Raw genomic sequence first — 15,516 nt, 5'->3', positions numbered from 1 at the left:
GGGCCCTGCTGCTCAGAGCTGGCGTCTCAAGCCAGCTCTTAACCAACGCGCCACTCGGCCAGCCCTACTAGCTACATTTTAAATGCTTAGTAGCCTCCTGTGTACACTGGCTATGTTATTGGAAGTGCAGATACAGAATATTTTCAGCAATGCAGAACGTTCTTTTGGACAAAGTTCTTTTAAAGCTCTGGCAAGCAACTGGGTAATTAAAGTGTTAATCTCATGAAATGCGTGAAAGATCTCTTGTGGAGAATACCCATCGCTTTGAAATCATGAGAAACTGAGATAGTTCCTACGTTGCTTTCCTAAGTGTTCTGCATATAAAATAAAATACCAAACTCTTGATAAATAGTTTCATATCTTTGGATTGGTCATGGAATTTTTTAGACAAAATATTTAACTATGTACCGTATCACACAGCTACAAACATAGTCGAGTGTGTGAGCATGTGTGTGTCTGTGTTTCAGTGTCTAACAGTGATACTGTATGAATTTTTCCATTCAAACTCCATATTGGGAGTTCCAAAACCAGGGCTCTAATACTGCTTTAGTCATTAACACACTGTGTAGCCTTTGGTTTAATTTTAAGTTAAAATTGAAATGCTGCGGATCTAGTCCTTAGAGTGGTTGTATCGGGATAGCAATGTGTTTATGCTGATCCTGCCACACCCGTCCCCTGTGCCCCCTGGAGACCAGTGTCCAGTGCTTCTCAGACAGATGGCCACGCTGAGGGCTGCAGTCTGTAGAGGAGTGAAGGCAGCTGCCCTCCCAGGGAGGGCGCCTGTGACCTTGTCCTCACTAAACTTTTCCCAGCCTTGCTAGCTGACCACAGGTAGCCACATTCTAGGACTAGCAGGGTTAGGGGGTGATGGAGACCTTGTCTTTTAAATAGCATTTTCTTCAGAGCACTTGATAGGTTTATTCAGGATAGAAGTGAGAAATCTGAGATAGGTCAACGGGTAGAGATCTAGACACTAACTGTGTGTGTGTGTACACACACACACACACACACACACACACACACACATACCCACACGTCCATAAACATGTATGTTTGGGTTTCATAGACCTGGCTTTATTTCTGCATACATTTGTATCACCTTTTCAGGACCCTGTTATCGTCCCTCCTGAGGACTTTGGGAGAAAAAGTGAATAGAAAACTCACAAAGTGACTTTGATAAACTCTATCTTTTTGTGGGATGATTTTTCTTTCACTTCCTTTCTTCCTGCTTTTGTTCGGCTTTCTCATCTTTGAAACATGTTCAGCCAACAGCCCATCATGGTTCATGGGAATTTTCCAGGGTTTCCAGCCCCCTCACTCCCTGCCTTCTCCCATGTCAGTGAAAGGGCAGCCTGTATTTTCACAGGTGGAGCCAAGGCTTCGGATACACAGACCCCAGTGGCCCTGGCTGGGCTCTGAATAAAACCTGAACACTGTAATGCATATGAATAAGTTCTTTTAGATAGGGCTGTGGTCTGTTCTCATTGATGAAGGAAAGGAAAAAAGTATAGAAGTGGCATTAAAAATAAATGTATAGTCAGATTTTTGCTCAAAGAATTAAAATGTAATAGTTACCAGAGTTTTAACATGAGACAATTAAACAATGAAAACACGTAAACAGAATTTGTAAAAATCAGAATAACAAGCTTATTATCACAAATATAGAAACTTTAATTTTACTTATTATTACAAATTATATCCTTACGTAGTTGGTCTACCACAAATTGAATTGATTTTTATGCTTTAGATTTTTCTTGAGCTAATTAATTTTTTAATGAAAAGAAATTTAAAGAAGCCTCTTAGACCATGAGGATCTAATTCCATTTATTTTAATGTAATGCAAACTAATATGAAGTAAGGTAAGGAGTTCATTTCATGGTCACTGAGGCAGCTAACACAGTGGTTTATCAAAATTATAGTAGGAAGTAACTGATTTTTAGAGATTTTTCTCCCTGGTTCAGCATTAAATGTAGAATGACACTGTTCTGGAATACACAAGGAACTTGGACCTTTGAAAGAGTCAGGGTGTTTTCAATTTCTCTGAGAGAATTTGTGTATTAAATTTGCAGTATTAATAAAAGAAGACCGGCTTAGGTGAGCCTTTAAATATCCAGCAGTCTGTCCCACTTTGTTCCAAATTGATCTCCCATTTGTCTTTCGGGGTTTTAATTTTTAATTTGTTTTTCTATTTCCACAGGGGACGCCTGTATTTGTGCATGCTGGTCCCTTTGCTAACATCGCCCATGGCAACTCTTCAGTATTGGCTGATAAAATAGCCCTGAAACTGGTTGGTGAAGAAGGATTTGTAGGTAAGTCATTTCTTTTCAATTTAATTGTAGAATTTTAAAGAAACATAAAGATGGTGACTGGAATAGAGTGATATCCACACTGACTTGAAATATATTTTCTTAGACCCACCTTTCGTAGATGATTGTGGTGTTGGTAAAACGCTATGTTCTGGGCTATGCTAGTGAACTGATTTTGTGGTTGAACCATAGATTCTGATGTCTAGCACATATGGGCTTGAATATAAGCTATGATACTTGCTGACTGAGTGACCTTGGACACATTTTCATGACCTCTAAGCTTCAGTTCTCTCATCTGGAAAATGGTGACCACAATGTTGTATCAAACCTTACAGGGTTATTGTGAAAAGTAAATGAAATAATTCCTTCAGCAAACATTGACTGAGAGCCTACCATATACAAGGCATGAGACTCCTGTGGGTACAGTGGTGGGCAAAACAGACCTAGCCCCTGTCTACTGGTGTATATTATGTAACAGGAGGACATGCTCGTTCATTGCTAGCCATTATTAGGAGTAATTGTCCTACTAAAACTTGAAATGAAATCAGTTTGCCCTTCCTCAAATCCAAGTGTGTGTTTGTGGCCTAATGGGGGATAGGAGGTGCCAGCCAATAGACTTGAAGTTTTCATTGGTAGGACTTCAAACTTTTTGCTACTGTCAAACTCTTTTGTGTTACTTATTTCTCTTGGGCTTTTGTTGGATATTCCAGCCATAAAGGGGCAACTAGAGTTTGTGCCGTCAGTGCCAGCCCCAATCCCACCCATTATATTAAGGCAGTGAAAAAACAAAAGACAGGGACCGGCTAAGTGGCGCGTTGGTTAAGAGCTGGCTTGGGAGCGCGAGCTGTGAGCAGCAGGGCCACTGGTTCAGTTTCCACATGGGCCAGTGATGCTGTGCCCGCTACAGCTAAGATGGTGAACAACAACAGCTCGACCTGGAGCTGGGCTGCTGTGAGTGGCCAGCAACAGCGTAGGCTGCAGTGGGGCTGCAGTGGGCTGCCATGTGAGCTACCGTGAGTGGCTGGCAGCCAGCGTGAGCTGCTGTGAGCCACCGTGAGTGGCCGTCCAATGGCTGGCAACCAGCTGCCTCAGCCGGGAAGAGTGCAATGATAATACCAACATGGGCCAGTGAAGCGATGTCCTCCACAACTAGACCGAAGAACAAAAGGACAGCAACTTGTCTGTTCCCCTTCCCCCAATTCCCCAATAAAATCTTCAAAAAAAGAAAAAACAAAAGGCAAATAAACAAGCAAGGGTTCATGGAATAACACCTTAATTTGACATCTGAGGGATTACACTGGTAGATTTTCACAGTCCGACAGGTAAGTTCCATTCACACCACAGGAGTGCCTGTAATCAACAAGTCCAGCAGTTGCTTCTTTCAACCAATCAGCAGCCTGCATCAAACTCAGAAGGCAGTTATTTTAGTAGAAAGGATTCTGCTGGACTAAAGAACTTAGCTCTACACTTTTACGCTCAGCCATTAGAAAATTCATTCCAGGCTATTGAGCCTGCTTTAAGAATTCCTTCTAGACACTCAGTCAGGATGAAATGAGGATTTATGGAGTTCATCATCAAAGGTCTGTTTTATATAGCTCTCGTGTACTTTGCTACTTCAGTACCAAATCCACTACAAGAGTGGCTAGACATGCTGTCTAAATGGATTTGCTCAATTGATCACTGCATATAATTGTAGAGCTAATGGACAAGGAGGCTGCGTAAAGGCAGGCACTGAAAAGTTGGGTGCTCATGTGAAGTGGTGGTTCTAATGCATTCACTCCCCAAATAAAAGAGCTTCTAGAAGAAAGCACTCTATTTTATGCTGACAGGGCTCTCTGCCTCTGTACCAGTCCTTACTTTGTCCGTGCATATTTATAGAATATGTGTTAGCATGGCAAAGCATCTTTAAAAGTATATGCTGATAACGTATGTAAAACATACCAGCGCTCTTGTAACCTTGGACAAGTCATTAGCCTCTCTGGGCATGTCCCCGTAGACCTTATTGTCTGAAAAAATGAGAAGCTGGAAGATGGGGAATTGGATGTGGATGGGTAGCCATGGACCCAGAGGTAAAAGCTGAGGGATCAGAACTCTAACTGGTCATCTGACCTGAGGCAAGTTACTTCTCTGGTGCTGAATCTCGTCTTTTGATAAGTGGAAGATACTGTGTTGCAGTATTTTAATGAGTAGTATCAAATGTGCTTTGTAAACCATAGAGAGCCATGCAGGTGTCAGTGATTGTGCTAATTATTTCTATAATCTCTTCTAGTCTAAGGGGCTGAAAGTGAGGGAGAATTCAGTGACAGTGAAACGTGTCCTCTGATGGATGGGTTAGAGGACTAGTGGTAGAGTCAGTACTAGTTAAACTCCTTTCAAGTTGTGTAACTTGAGGCAAGTTCACTCTTTTGTGCCTCAGTTTCCCTATGTGTAAAATAGGGTTTTTAATGGGGCTTGCTTTATAAGTTTGAAAATGAGGATTAAATGAGACCATGCATGTTAAGTCCTGGCCCAGTACCTGACACATGGCAAGACTCAATAATTCTTAACCATTCCTCATTATTATTCCCCTCATTGTTGGTACATGAATAAACTTCCGTTTTTAATTTCATTTTTTACATAATGACTTTATTTTTAGCTATGGTAAAATACATATAACATAAAATTGACCATCTTAACCATTAAGTATACCTCAGTCGTACGTTGACAGTTCACAGTTCAGTACATTCACGTTGTGCAACCATCACCACCATCATCTCCAGAACTCTTCATCAATGACACTGTACCCATTAAACGACAACTCCCATTCCCCACCCTCCCAGCCCCTGGCAATCACACTTCCACTTTCCAGCTCTTCGTTTGACTATTCTGGATACTGCATATTAGTATCTGTCCTTTTGTCGTGGCTTATTTCACTTAGCATGTCCTCAGGGTTCACCCGTGTTGTAGTGTGTGTTCAGGTTTTCTTACTTTTTCAGGCTGAAAAATACTCCATCGTATGTACATACATTTGGTTTATCCGTTCACCTGTCAATGGACACTTGGATTGTTTCCACCTTTTGGTGATTGTGAATAATAGTATTATGAACATGGATATACAAAAAAGTCTTTATTTCTTCCTAGGTTACTTTTAATGGTAAATATCATGCTCCAGTCTATAGAAATATGTGACAACAGTGACTTCCTTGAATATGTATAAACCACAGGACTCGATCGTACTGTTAAACTCTCAGAAAGGTGGTATATTGGTGCTGTGGCTCCATGGGAAGGCTGGAAGCAAAAGCAACATATTGAACAGCGGGAACAGGGCATGATCAGGAAACCATGCTCTTTCTTTCCCCTGTTGCCAGGTCAAGCGTGCTCTGGGGGGGCTGGTTCGTTCCCTGTAGTTGGATGAAATTTATTGTAGATTCCTCTCACTCCCAGTTAATATCTGGTTCCTCTAAAATATTTTTTAAAACATTCCTCTAGTCACTTTCAGTCATAAGAATAGTCGCATTTTAATAAAAAATAGGTGTGTGCAGTCTAATATTAGAATCAAACTCCAAATTTCGTTCAGAATTCAGCTGCTTCTTTCTGCCATGTCTCTGGCTGACAGTGGGAAGGGGCGGTGGCGCCTTCTCTGTCCACCCTCTCCTTGCACTTACTGCCTCCGGCCCCTCCAGGGCTGAAGCTTTGGCATTCGATGGTACCCATCCACCTATTCCAGCCAAGGTCTTGGCAGAAGCCCTTGGGCAGTATTGCTTTTATGAGTACAGTTATGCCTCTCACACGACCCTCTGTTCTGCTGCCACGGGCTNCCCCTGGTATGCTTGTGCCAGAGTTTCACCTAGAAAAAAATTTAAATATGTAGGTTGGTAACATCCTACATATGTGTAACATAAAACAATTTCAAATATAACTTTCCTTCATTAAAGTCATGCTCTCACCATTATAGAAGAAGCAGAAAAATCTTCAAGACTAAAGAAAAACATTTCAAATCATCTCTAATATCTCCATACAAAGATAATTCAAATTTTGTTGTAATACTGCCATACTTCCATGGGGGCTTCTTTTTATTTCATTTTATTATTTTATTTTATTAGTTTCAGGTGTACAAAGCAACGTAACAGTTAGACATTTACACACCTTACAAAATGATAACCTCCCCCCCGCAATCTACTACCCCTCTGACATCATATATAGCTGTTACCATACCAGTGACTATCTTCACTATGCTGTACTCCATATCCCTTGGATATGGCGGCGGGACACACACACAGAGCGTGCCGAGAAAATGTATACACATTTTAAGAAAGGAAAAAACGATTAAAATTGTAATACTCAATATATACCAATAACAAAAGATGAATACAAGTCACATTTGACTTCAGCAATTACAAGAGGTGCTCAAAGTGGTTCCCATCAGCATCCAGACACTTCTGATTATGACAAACTACTGCTTGAGCAACGATAGCCAAAGAGTCCACTTGTATACATTTTTTTGTCACCCCAGTGTATATATTTAATTTAGTTGACATTCAGTATTATGCTACTTCGGCTTCAGGTGTGTAGGGTGTTGGTCAGGTACCTACACAGTCTGTGAAGTGGGTTTCTTTTAAAAGGACAGTTGTGGGCCGGCCGAGTGGCTCAGTTGGTTAAGAGCTCGCTCAAGAGTTTGAGCTCTGAGCAACAGCGGTTCGATGCCCGGCCCGAGCTGAGCAGCCGNGGGACCTAGGAAGTGGGATTTGACACACTGAGATTTTCTTTGAAGAAACCCTGTCCTGGCTTCTAACCTTGTCAACCCTTTTGAAACCTCAAGGTGGCTGGCTGTGGGACTAAGGGATGAAAAATCTATTTTCGAACAATTTCTTTGCCAGTGCTGCTAGGTCTAGCATCATCTTTTGGCGTGTGACCAACTGACAGACACCTTTGGGGTCCTCACACAAAAGTGAAACCCCAAGAGCCCCATTTTAACATCCTTCTGCAGAACTTAAATGCAGTGGGATAGGGTTACCTAAAGCTTCAGGGGGGATTTATGTCCTTAGAAAAGTTACTGTTTTTAGGAGACTGTCACACTTAGATATAAAAAAGATTGATAATTTGGGTTACATTAAAAAATAAATTGTCTGCTAAAAGGTACAAGGTTAAAAAAAGCAAGTGACAGACTGGAAGAAAACATTTGCAAACATAATACACAAATGAATAGTGCTCAGAATACAAACCACAGAGTACTACAGATTGATAAGAAAAAAATTAACTCAACAGAAAAATGGGCAAAGGATTTGAAAATGGTCACAGAAAAAGAGCAATCTGACTGAATTTTTGGGTCAAACTGAAAAAGAGCAAATGATCTAGCAATTTCACTTCTCCATAACACCCAGAAAAGAAATAATAGAAAGTATTTTTCAGTCTTTAAAATAATTTACTTTGGTACATATTTCTTGAGCTTTTGCTGTATGTTAAGCAACATATGATAGGAGCTGAGAATCAAAGATGGTTAAGACATGCATCTTAGCCTACAATAACTTATAATGGGTGTAAGAGACAAACCTGTAAGCAGAATCTCAGTGGTGAGTCCAATGCACTTATGAGATTAAGTATCCTATTGATTTACTAAGAACCTTAAGACATGATGGGCATCTCTTAGATAGATTTTCTCCATACTACTGGTTTAATCTAGTTTTTCGTTCTATCCCAACACACATAAGGAAGGAATTATTTTGTCTACTCTGCAATAATTATTCCAAGATAATGGACTCAATACTCCATTTAGACTTAAAGCAGAGTAAAGTTTATTTAATTAATTGCAGAAATTTGTCAAACTAGAGAAAAACACTTAATGAGAATTTGGGGGAAAGTGCTGTGGTCACTGATTTCTGCTTTGCCTTTTAGTCACCTGTCCTCAGGGAAGTCCACTCAACTTCATTTATTGCTGTAAAAGCAAAACATTTTTGGCGTCAAACCCCAATCGTGTTATTTTTTAGAAAGAAAAGAAGAACAACATTGAGGTCCTGGGCTTTTAAAACTTATCTCATATTTAAACTATTTGTAGGGATTTCAAACTTACACGTGAGCCTTAGTTTTTAAAATTTATTTCCTGCTCCCTTAATTTGGTTTTGATTCCAGTTTTGAATAAATACCTCACTTTCACTCTGGAATGCAGCCTACGTTTGTACACTTTTATAGCCAGGGGTTTCTTAGCTGAGGGTCACCAGCCGCCACCACCCATAATTAAATACAGAATTATATGAGTATATATACTTTTTTGGTTTTTTTTTTTAAACCAGAGAAAAGCGCCACAGTTCTCATTAGATTCTCAGAAGGAGTTCATGACTCTAGAAGATAAAGAAACAGCGCCTTTATCTCATAGCCTAATGGATGCTGTGTGCTGTTTAACCTTATTCTTTATAGTAATCTACATGAAGCTATGGTACCTTTCGATTTTTATCACATTTGACATTGAGCACTCCCATCCAGAGTGCATGTTGAGAAGTTGCCTAATTGAACCTTCTCCTAGCTCTCTGGAAAATTACACAGGCCCAGCTTGGGTTCTCCCGGTGCTGCCTGGGTCTGTGAGCGTCAACAGACAACGCGAGAGAAAAGAAAGATGCGACCGATGCCCCATTAAATCACACATTGATTGGGCTTGCCCTCGAACATTTTGGGATTCGGGTTCAAGATCAGAATGACTAGCCATGGCCGTCCCAAGACCAACAGTAGGATTGGGAAACGAAGCCTTGTTTGTATTTTCATTGTGGACGGGCCCGTTCTCTGAGCTGTTCCTAAGCTTCAGCCCTGGCCACAGACTTTCTCACTTAATCCTTAAACAGCTCAGTGGGGCGGGCGCTATCATCCCCATTTTAGAGATGCTGTAACTGAAGCTTAGCCAGGCAATGATACATGTCCACCATCATGCAGCCACTAAGTAACAGAGAACGCACCACCAGGGCTCCTGTCACCAAAACCCGTGCAGATGATGCTCGGCTCTTCTGCCGCAGTGATTTTTAACATCTCTATTTATCTGGTTCCATCCACTCACATTAAAGAATAATTCGTTTCAGATGACCTGCCTACAGCGGATGGTCACATTTGAAAATTGTACCAATATAATATATTGTGCCAATATCTGGTAATGGATGCTGACAGTGGTGGGATGCTTTTGCTTCTCTTTCCTTTTCTTTTTACTACTTTAAAAGATCTTTTTCCCTAATGTATTGCTAATTGAAGGTTATCTTACCGAGTCCCGCTCCGACTGCTGTCTCCTCATTGTGCCCCTCACCGCACGTCCTTTTGCAAGCAGCTGTCAATCTTTGTGCTTGGGCCTCAGGACGCTATGCTGGTGGCTGTACTTAGTTATTGCTTGCCGTATTTCCCTTGCTATTGCTATAAGATTTTAAATATTCCTTCAATTTGGTAGAAGAGAACCAAACCAAACTAAACATTCCTATCATTTCATCCACCCTTTAAAAAAAAAATCCAGTATCAAGTGATCGCCCAGCTTTCTAAGCTTTAATTCTCCCAGACCCCGCTCTGTTTACGTTATTTAGATACACTGATCTCCACCTACATTCAATTTTTGTTATTCTTCTAGGTTTTTTTCCTCTACTGATTGTGTTCGTAATTAAATCAAGGCTGAGAAGTGCAGGATTATTGGAGGCCCTGGCTGAAGGTCATGGCTCACTAATCACCAGTAGTGCTTTTTAACCCCTGTATTGAGGAAAGCCTCGTAAGAGAAGCTTGTTTTCCGTTGTCCCAGTCGTTCTGATTCCCCTGCTGTAGCTTGGTGCCGAGCCTCCTTTTCCCCTCTGCGTGCCGGCCCTTATTCTGCCTCACCTATGTCGTCCTGTGCTTTCCTGGTATAAAGGAGCCCATTCCCCTCTTATCAGTTACCCCCCCAAAAAAAAATAAGTGAAATATTCTGAGTATACAGTATTTCAGGAAACTATTCGGATTAATACAATAAGCACCCATGTTCCCACCACTCGGCTGTGTCACAATCGTAACATAGTGCTGTGTGCTTTGGGTGTTTTGTTTTTTGTTTTTTAATAAAACATTAGAGACAGGGTTGAGGTCCCCATGAATTCCTCCCTGATGGCATTTCCTTTTCTGCTTCTCTTGAGGAAGCCGCTGTCCTAATTTGGGGGGATTATCATTTCTGAGCATTTGTTTATGCTTTTGTCACATATGTGTGTGTCCAGAAAAGACCGCAACAGGTTCTCAAACCTTCTCTGATCGTGACACACCCAGCACCTCAGCAATTTTTCACAGCACCCCAGGCCAAAAGAAATACCTAACACTTCCATTCAGTTAGGTCCAAGCAACTTAACGGATATTTCAGTCCTGATGTTACGGGAAATGACGATGTGCCTGAGCTCTGTCTTCTTAAAGGAAAGAATTCAATTAAGAGACAGAGTTTTGCAGTATAGACTAGCAAGAAGCTTATTAGTAAAAGTGAGTTCACGCCGAGATGTGGAGCGGGCTGACCCGGGAGAGGGAAGAGGATGAGAGTTGTTATTTCTGTGGGTAGAATTATCTCCCCCTCTCCCTTCTTACCTCTCCTCCCAGCTGGCATCCCTCGTACTCCCTTGTTGCACCGAAGGTTGTCTGAGCTTAACAATGGCCCTGAGAAGCAGAGTGTATATTCTGATAAGCAGGATGGTTTCTCTCTCTCTCTAGCTTCTAATAATACACCCCTTTGATTTAGGGGCACGTGTGAGCCTGGAAACCTGCTGGGCTAGTAAGGCATTGGTGCCCTAAATGAGGGCAACTGCAAGAGGTCTTGACCCCAGTGTAAGAGCCGCAGCAAGGGGCTTTCTAACCGGGGCTGGATCACTCCTCCTCCTGCTCATTTCTACCTACCTACCCTGTTACTAACAACTTAGTAACTGTCTGGAAACAAGAATGCACATAAACTGAAAGAAAAAAATAATACTTCATTCTGACATAAATAACCACCACAACTTACTAATGAGACGTGTGTCCTTGTTGGGCACTGAACAACTCGATCCTTACTCACCTCAACACTTAGAGCTTCATTCCTGTTCCATGTTGGTTTTCACACAGTTCATGCTTTTTACTGCAGCAACCACCAGAAATTTAGTTTCGCAAACATACGATGTCACCAAAAGGCATGCAGAGTGATTATGTTGAAACAGTAAACTACCTCAAACTAGCAGAATTTGCAGGGTCCACCAGATGTCAAGTATTGCCGAGTTTCCCTCCAGAATTAAAACATCCGTGGCTCCTCTGAACTCACTGCTGTGCCTCAGGGCACTTCAGCATATAAATTTGGGAACCACAGATATGTGGCATGTTTTTAATATGTTTTAACATTTTATGTATTAATAAATGTTACTATCTGCATTGTGCTATAGCAGAGGTCAGCAAACTTTTTTCTGTAAAGGGCAAGATAATAAATATTTTCAGCTTTGTGATTCATAGCGTCTCTGTGCAAAAATTCCACTGCAAAAGCATAGATAAAGCATGGATCAAACAACACGAATGGGGGAGGCTATGTTCCAAAGATTTTATTTATGGGCTCTGACATTTGAATTTCATATAGTTTTCACATGTGATGAACTGTTCTTCTTCTGGTTTGTTTTTAAACATTAAAAAATGTGAAGTAATAATAATAATAATGTTGAAATCTACAGGCCATAATTTTCCAGCCCTGCTCTATAACTTTCTATTTCCATTCAGTGTTCCATGATCCAAGTAGCTGTGATCGGAGAAGCCTCACTTTACCTGCAGCGTAATCTTCCTGGGCACAAATATAGCACACGTATTTGTGCATTCTTTGTCGAACAGCATTTATTGGGTTGTCGGAAAAGTCATGATGTATTTTTCCTATGTTTTTCGTTGCAAAAATGCGTCATGACTTTTCCGACAACCTAATAGATTCCGTCCAGAGTTCTGGTCTTGCAAATAATGCTACTACAGGGAACATTCTTGTTTATGTCTGAGAATGTGTGCAAAAGGTTTTCTAGGGTCTGTACCTCAGAGTGAGACGTGCAGGGTTATAAATATGCTGAGAATCAGCTTAATATTAATAGATAAAGCCAAACTGTTCTTCAAAGTACCGGTGTATATCACCACCAATTATTTATGAGATTTCTGATTCCTCCACATTCTTCCCCCTGTTTGTATTGTTAGATTTTCAAAGTCTTGCCAATCTGTGGGTAGTGAAACAGTATTTCATTATCGTTGTGAGTATAAGCATATGTACAGACATTTCAGAGCATTTGTGAATCGCCTGTTTTCTTTTGGGCCGTTTATCATTTTCTTAAGAATTTATAGCTTCTTTTAATAACATATTCTGAATAGAAATACTTTGCCACTGTGTGTTACAGATATCTTCTTCCATGTGTGGCTTATCTTTTAGATATGTTCATTGTATCTTTTCTCTTTTCCTTTTTTCCCCCTGATGTCTGCTTTTAGAGTCGTAAAAATAAACTATGTTGGCTAGTACAATGTTGGCTTTACATTTCGGCCTTGAATCGTCTCAGAAATTATGTTTGTTTGTGGTATCTCTTTTCCTTAATTAACACAATTTGTGAAATTTTTCTTCCTCGCTGATTCTTTCAGAGGTGGCTGTCAGCCTGAACCCTAAAAAAAGGGAGGCAAGACACCTCAGTAAGTCAGTCATTCAGGGGCTGTGCTCCTCTCATCCTGTGCCCCAAAGTGTTCAAGGCCAGTGCCTGTTGTGGTTGGCTGTTCACACTGGGACCTGCCTCTGGAACTGCTTTTAAAGCCATGCACCATGGCCATGCGCGAGCTCCTTCTCTGCCTCCCAGAGAAAGAGGAGCCTAAAAGACGGATTCTCCAGCTCTGCTTATCAGCTGTAGAGATGAGGGCCCTTCTTCTAGAAGGGTTTCCAAGCATCAGCTCTCCCAACGGACTCCTCTGTTGATGCTTACCATGACCCAGCGGTGGTATCTGGATCTTCTGGAGAAGCGAAAATCTCTATTCTTATGTTGTTCAGTTCTGAACATTTGTTATTAAAGGTCCCTTGGAACTTTGAAAAGAAAGGGTTTGATCTTACGGTAAAATTCTGCATTGTCTATTTTCTAGTTTTACAAGATACTTTGGATAAAATGCCTTTACCTGGGATACTTTCAGTTCATCTGTTTGATTATTATTTATATTGCTAATATGTTCATTAAATATGAATTAATCCAAAAGTGTTTTTGAGATAGAGAAGAAAGAACGTTCACTAGTCATGAAAACAGAAAGGGAAGGCCTTTATGATCTGGCTTAACAGAAAAAGGAATATATGATAATAGCAATTTTCTAGACATTTCAGAAAAAAATAGAAAACAGAGGAATATTGATTATAAAACTTTTCTTCCCTTGATGTCAATAAAGGAACTTTTGAATGAGAAGCCTGGTTTCTATTTGTTTATCTTTATGGTGGATTTGGGATAGGACATTATTAGAAGTCACGGCTCCTCCTTGAGCCCATTTCTCGGCCTCCCCATTAGAATTTTGCCCACTATCTTGGCTTTTGTGTTTTGATGGTGTTCAGGTTTTTTAGTTATTGCTACTAACTTACACATATCTTTTTGTATATATTAAATATTTCATAAAATCTTTTAAAAACTTAAGAACAGAATTTGTTCGTTGAAGGCACCAGATTTTACAACCTGATCTTTCAAAGCTTCAGTGGAATTAAGTTAGACTCAATTTTTTTTTGTTGTTGTTCATTTGGATATTGATATAGGTTATGGTATTTTGTGTTATAATACACTCAAAATCAGTACAATGGAGATGATTTTCCTCGGAGCAGCTAAGCGTATTAGATTACAGGCTCTAGCCACCTGGGTTTGAATTGCCCCCTGTCATGTGCTGGCTATGACCTTGAGTAGGTCACTTAACCTCCCCAAACTTTGATGTCTCCTTACCTACCTCGAGGCTTGTCCTGGGGATGAAGTGCAACAGTGCTGGAAAAAGCAGACTCTGGTATAAACTGAACAGTGGATGCCAACTGCTGTTGCCACCTGAAGATGTTAAGGATCTTTACTTGTATGATAAACCTTCACAAATACTAATTCTTTCAAGTGAAGACTATGTGAGTACATTTGTTAAAGTGAAACTCATTGAGCAATTAGAGTTCTGACGATGGAAGACCCTACTGCTGGTGCCCTTTCTCATACAAAGGACCATTATCCATAGAGGGACTCTGAGAGATCTGAGGGGATCCAGTTATTTCCAGCACCCTCCTCTGGGTTAGAGGAATCCTTTTAGAAAAGCTTGTGTAAAATGCGTTGTAGTTACGGCGAGAGAGCAGGATGGGCTGGAACCCAGCAGATTCCTAGGTACATGACAGTGCATTTTCCTCCCTCCCTAAGCCCTGCACTATCCTGGAACTCAAAGGAGGAGAAGAAACTGCAACATGACAGTTGTTGAGAAATAATGCAGAGAATCTTTGCAGTGGCATTAAACATTAAAATTCAAAACATATGGTCTTAAATGCAGCTGGCACGGTTAACATCTCAAATATACTCTTGGTGCCAAAAGGGACGCTAACCAAAGCTGTAGGGAGTTTGGCTCCTTATCTGGGAAAGACCATCCCAGCCAAGGGGAGCAAGACGGGAGGCAATGTTTTTGTGAGTTGGAAACATGGAGTATCCAAGTCACTTCGTGTATTGCTACTTTTAGCCAAAAGGATATAGATCCATGGGTGCATTTAATGTACATCTGATTATACTTTAAATTTATTTGCTTTTATGAAAGTACTAGTAAATAATGCAGAACTTAATTGGGCAGCTTTTATAAATGTACTTGCTTTGGTTGAATTTACAACCTGTCTTCTTAAGTCAGAATATCATCTAAGAGCCTAAATCAAGGACTTCCATTAAAAAAACTAAACTAACTCACATTATAACAACATAACCCTTAAATTCCAACCAATTCTCATGAGGGATCCCAAGACCTACAACTGACCTGTATGTGCTGTGTTCTAATATATTTACCATGCCAGATGCATTGTGCAGAAAAACAAATAGGAACCAAGCTTTTAATGTAAAAGTCTCATTTTCTTACTGATGTACTAATAGGGAAAATGTTAGAATATACAAAATTCTAACCTGCCCTTTTTGTTTAATATTAAGTTTCTAAGATTGATCCAAGTAGTTACATCTAGCAACTATGAATATACTATGATTTTTTTATCCATTCTCTTGTCAACAGATATTTAGGTTGTTTCTAGTTGTTGCATTATAAATAATAATTG

At 40.4% G+C, this 15,516-nt stretch overlaps 1 protein-coding gene across 1 annotated transcript in view; it reads left to right on the top strand.

The window, feature by feature from the left end:
* Positions 1 to 15,516, top strand: part of MTHFD1L (methylenetetrahydrofolate dehydrogenase (NADP+ dependent) 1 like) — a 193,336-nt gene that overhangs the window by 80,393 nt on the left and 97,427 nt on the right. Inside the window, exon 20 of the mRNA XM_019638958.1 lies at positions 2,198 to 2,309. Within this exon, the coding sequence (XP_019494503.1) occupies positions 2,198 to 2,309 (112 nt within the window). The remainder of the gene's footprint in view (positions 1 to 2,197; positions 2,310 to 15,516) is intronic.

The sequence above is a fragment of the Hipposideros armiger genome, unplaced genomic scaffold, assembly GCF_001890085.2.
Source record: "Hipposideros armiger isolate ML-2016 unplaced genomic scaffold, ASM189008v1 scaffold_41, whole genome shotgun sequence".
Taxonomy (NCBI): Eukaryota; Metazoa; Chordata; class Mammalia; order Chiroptera; family Hipposideridae; genus Hipposideros; species Hipposideros armiger.
Note: the sequence above shows the minus strand (reverse complement) of the source record. Positions and strands in the feature narration are given on the sequence as shown.